At 43.2% G+C, this 4,211-nt stretch overlaps 2 protein-coding genes across 2 annotated transcripts in view; one reads left to right on the top strand and one right to left on the bottom strand.

The window, feature by feature from the left end:
- LOC117958237 overlaps positions 1-4,211 on the top strand; it is an 859,617-nt gene that overhangs the window by 349,688 nt on the left and 505,718 nt on the right. The window lies entirely within an intron of this gene.
- Positions 3,600-4,211, bottom strand: part of LOC117958285 (neoverrucotoxin subunit alpha-like) — a 109,233-nt gene continuing 108,621 nt past the window's right edge. Inside the window, exon 5 of the mRNA XM_034894614.1 lies at positions 3,600-3,674. Coding sequence (XP_034750505.1) covers positions 3,615-3,674 — 60 coding nt within the window. The 3' untranslated portion in view covers positions 3,600-3,614. The remainder of the gene's footprint in view (positions 3,675-4,211) is intronic.

Genomic DNA, 4,211 nt, shown 5'->3' with positions numbered 1-4,211 from the left:
ATCTCTTCCAGGTGGGGTTTTAAAGATGTCTTCTCGTCTTATTATTGTTTCTGGTCTGTCTGGTTTCCTGGATGCTGTCTCAATCTGTCTGACCTCATGTTCTTCATTGACCTTTGCAGCCCCTCCTTCCATGAGGTAGATCTCTGTGAACATCTGATTCAGAAGGGTTGGGTTTCCTGCTTTAGCAATCCCCTCAAACATACACTGGAACGTCTTCTGCAGGTTAGATTTTAGTTTACGTTTACCAACTGCTGCAGGAGTTCCTGAATAAACACACAAAGTTCAATAAGTCAAAGAACATATATCAACATTTCTTCTGAGAATGAAAATACATTTTGAGCCATCTCTTGAGACATTAGTAAACATCGAATTCTTCCATCATGTCAAATCTTTAAGGGGTAATATATTTCACACTGTTCCTTAAGTTCTTCTAATAAGGTATGCAGGGGCGTAGCACAAAATTCTGGGCCGTGTAGAAAGGCATTTTCTTTGGGCCCCTCCCCACAGCTATTTATTCTAGCATCTTTTGCTCCACATCTCCCACAGCCATTGCCCGCGATGTACATTTATTAATATCAGGGAACATGCATGCCACACCCGCAGTTACCCGATAACTAGACCACCAACTACCGCTAACCTGACATAGCTCCACGACCTGCAGCAGGGTGCTCTGTACCACGCACTTTTCTGCGGAAACTTAACCACAACATAACGCTTAACTGGAGCACCACGAGTGGCGGAAACTTGCGATGAAATGAGAAAAGTATTCCGTTTACAGCCTGGAACACTATTTATGACCACGGTTCATTTTCTATATCACTGAAAGTTTCTAAAGTTTCTTCTTTGTAATTACCCTTAAATTGCAAAGCTTGCGGCTAAACTAATGTCTGACATCTACTTGACCAGCTGGTCTCAGACCAGTAGTTGGTAGCTATGTCTATTTTTGGGCTTGACAAAGGTACAGACAAGAGCCAATTAAGGTCCAGCCACCAACTGGAAGTCAACTATTAGCTTTGTTGGGATTTGCCCAATTTTACAGGCAGTTTCAAATTGTCAGATTTGCATAGACAAGACGTGTTAATGGGATTTTGAGGTACTATGTTTGCCTATTTTACCCACCAAACTGTCGTTATTCAACTATTTTGCATTCTATCACCCGTTTTAGAGAAATCCTCTTACTGCTCTGCAGACGGTCAGCCAGCTCCTCCTGCTTCATCCTCCTCAGGAAGTGCAGTGTGATCTTCAGAAATGCCTCTCTGCTGCTCCTCCTCTGCTCTTCATCCTCACCGTCCAACACCTCCTCATCTTCCCTCTGACTCTCTAAGGATTCTGGGTAATCTGGACTCAGAACCTTCAGGATCTTCTTCAGCTCGTTCTTCACAAAAGTGACGATGTCGTCCTCCAGCAGCTGGAACAGAAGATTATATGAATGACCAAATCAAAGTGAAATCATGGAAGCAAACATCATATCCATGTTGGACAGAATAGATGTAAAAGTAGTTGTTGTCCATGTACAGACCATAAAGATGGAGTCCAGGTGGGTTTGATGCTGCTGGGCAGACTGACCACTGGGACCCTCTGAGCTCTCCTGGTCCACTCTGTGGAGAAATCAGGAAGAATTAGCTCATATCATGTCTGTCCACACAGAGACACACACAAGGTAAAGGTCCATGAAGTGATGTTTGGATGTTAACGGTGAATCAGAGGACTAGTCCTGCTAGTCCTGCTGGGTATCAGTTTGAGATCCTCACCTTTGATCAACAGAGTGGCGTCCATCTTTGAAGTTATAAGGTTGACCCATAGACTCGTCACTCTTCATGGACACACAGCTGGGTTCAGGTTCTTCCAAATTCCTCCTGATAGAAACAAGATAAATTCTGCACTTGAACATGCTGCTGGGGAGGACCATGATGGTGGAATAGTAATGCTAATGTCAGATCAGGATCATATGTATGAGCACTTCCTGATGGCAGAACTAGATTGGTAGCCCTTGACAGTGTTGGAGCTACACAAGATTTGTCTAAACATGTTCTGATCCACGTGTGTTTCCATCAACGTTAGCTAATGTCAGCTCCCAAATGTCCCAAACATAGACATTAAGAGCATTGGTGGCCCGTTGGTCCAGGTCTTTAAACTATTAGCATCTTTCCTTGATATATATTCTGGACACCACGTTGCACTTGCTGCACTGAGTTTAGCTCTTATTGTTAGAAGCTTAATGACATTTTGTTGTAACAGTAATGGTCCTCTGTGCTATGAAATTAAAGTTATTAAGGTATTTCAGAAAAATTCTTTGTGAAATAATATCTAAATTAAAATGTTTGACTAAAATGCAGAACATTTTTTTTTAATTTCTGACATTTTGGACGTGTTACTGAACCTAATTTACGATCACATAATGACAACAATGGAAATGAGTCCTACATTTACTGTGTTTTTATCCTCGATTGGAGATGATGTCGTTCATGTGTAAGGCATTCTTGATACAATTACATTAATCAAATTAAAATAATACTACCCACGTGTTGTCACATTTTTGTTTAAAATCAATAAGAAGCCTCTTTGAGTTGTCACTCTTGAAGGAAACACAGCTGGGTCCAGGTCCAGGTGTGGGTCCAGGTCCAGGTCCAGTTCCGTGCTGCTTCTCAGGGCTGAAACACAACACACACAGAGCTGTGAGTGTGAATGATGATGATGATGGTGGAGTGATCTGAGTGGTGGACAGTTAGAGATGGTCCTCTCACCTCTGAGCTTTGGTCTGGCTGTCCTGGTCCCCCCACAGAGGGGGTTTAGGGGGAGGGACCCCCTCCTCTCTGTCCTCACACTGACTCATAGCAGAGTCCACACCTTCATCTGGAGAGGAAACACTGAGAGCAGCAGTCCAATCATTCATCAGCACATCATCACTCATTCATCCCTCACATCATTTCTCCTTAAAAACCCAAATATCAGCAGCTGTCCTCTGATTGGCTGCTTCTCTCTGCATCATATCAGTGTCGGTTGAATCCTATTGGCTCGTTGGACTGTTGCTCAGACTAAAGAAGCCGTTAGAAAACATGATGAACTCTGGGAACTACTGAGGCCTTTTCTCATCACATGATCACACTTTCACTCAACACAGAGACCTGATCAACACATGGATCAATAGTGGTTTGTTATTGGACAGAGAAGATGCTGCTGGTTCTCATTGGTCAGTGGTGAGGACGAATCAGAGCAGAGGAAGCTGCCACCAGCTGCTCTACTTCTATCAGTCCACTAGATGGCCTCATGGAGCTGATTGGAGGATTTTACTGCTTCATGGGAATCAGAGGTGGATGTCACCAGAGAATGTCTAATAAAGGGAGAAGGTCCACTCTGGGGAAACTTCTGGATTCGTACAATGGGGCTTAATAGGGAGTGAGATAGGGAGTGAGATAGGGAGTGAGATAGGGAGTGAGATAGGGAGTGAGATAGGGAGTGAGATAGGGAGTGAACAAGCTCTCCGGAGACGGCTCTGATGTCACTTTGTGTGGCAGCCATCCTTGATCCTGATATTCGGATGAATCAAGAGAATGAAACCAGAGAAGCTGGAGGAGGTGTAGTTACTCACAGTGACCACTGGAGGTCCTCTCTTACTAATCTCTTCCTGTCTGATCCTCCCTCCCTCCATCTCTTTCTTCCTCCTCTCTCTCCACCTCCATCTCTTTATCCCTCCCTCGTGTAAACTGGTTTTTCTTCGTTCCACCACTGACAACTCACCTTTAGACTGTAATCTGATCTTTGGTTGTTTCTACAGCGAGAAAAGCCTAAAGGGGAAAAGTGGCTCCGACAGCTGAATTAATAAAAGATCTTCTACAATCTGCTGATTACTGTGCACCATGAAAAGAACACGTTCAAAACAGTTCCAATTCAATAACAATAAAATAAAAAATATTCTACAATAAAATACCACCAAACACACACACTGGTTGGAACAGCTCAACTACAAGTAATATTCTTTTCTTATTAGAAAACATGTAGAAAGGTGCAAGATAACACTAGATAGGAAGCTGTGTGGTGTTGAAATGGCCGCTGTCATTAAGGGGAGACACTACTTCAACATATCAACAGAAACCTTCCCCAGCTCAGTACTCACATTAACACATTAGGTTTGGACATGAAAATGAGCCGTTATCTAATGCTAACGTTTGGTGAATAACGGAGAAATCTACAGACACAAATGGACAAAGTGG

This window comes from Etheostoma cragini, chromosome 15 (assembly GCF_013103735.1).
Source record: "Etheostoma cragini isolate CJK2018 chromosome 15, CSU_Ecrag_1.0, whole genome shotgun sequence".
Taxonomy (NCBI): Eukaryota; Metazoa; Chordata; class Actinopteri; order Perciformes; family Percidae; genus Etheostoma; species Etheostoma cragini.
This window is presented reverse-complemented; position numbering and strand designations above follow the sequence as displayed.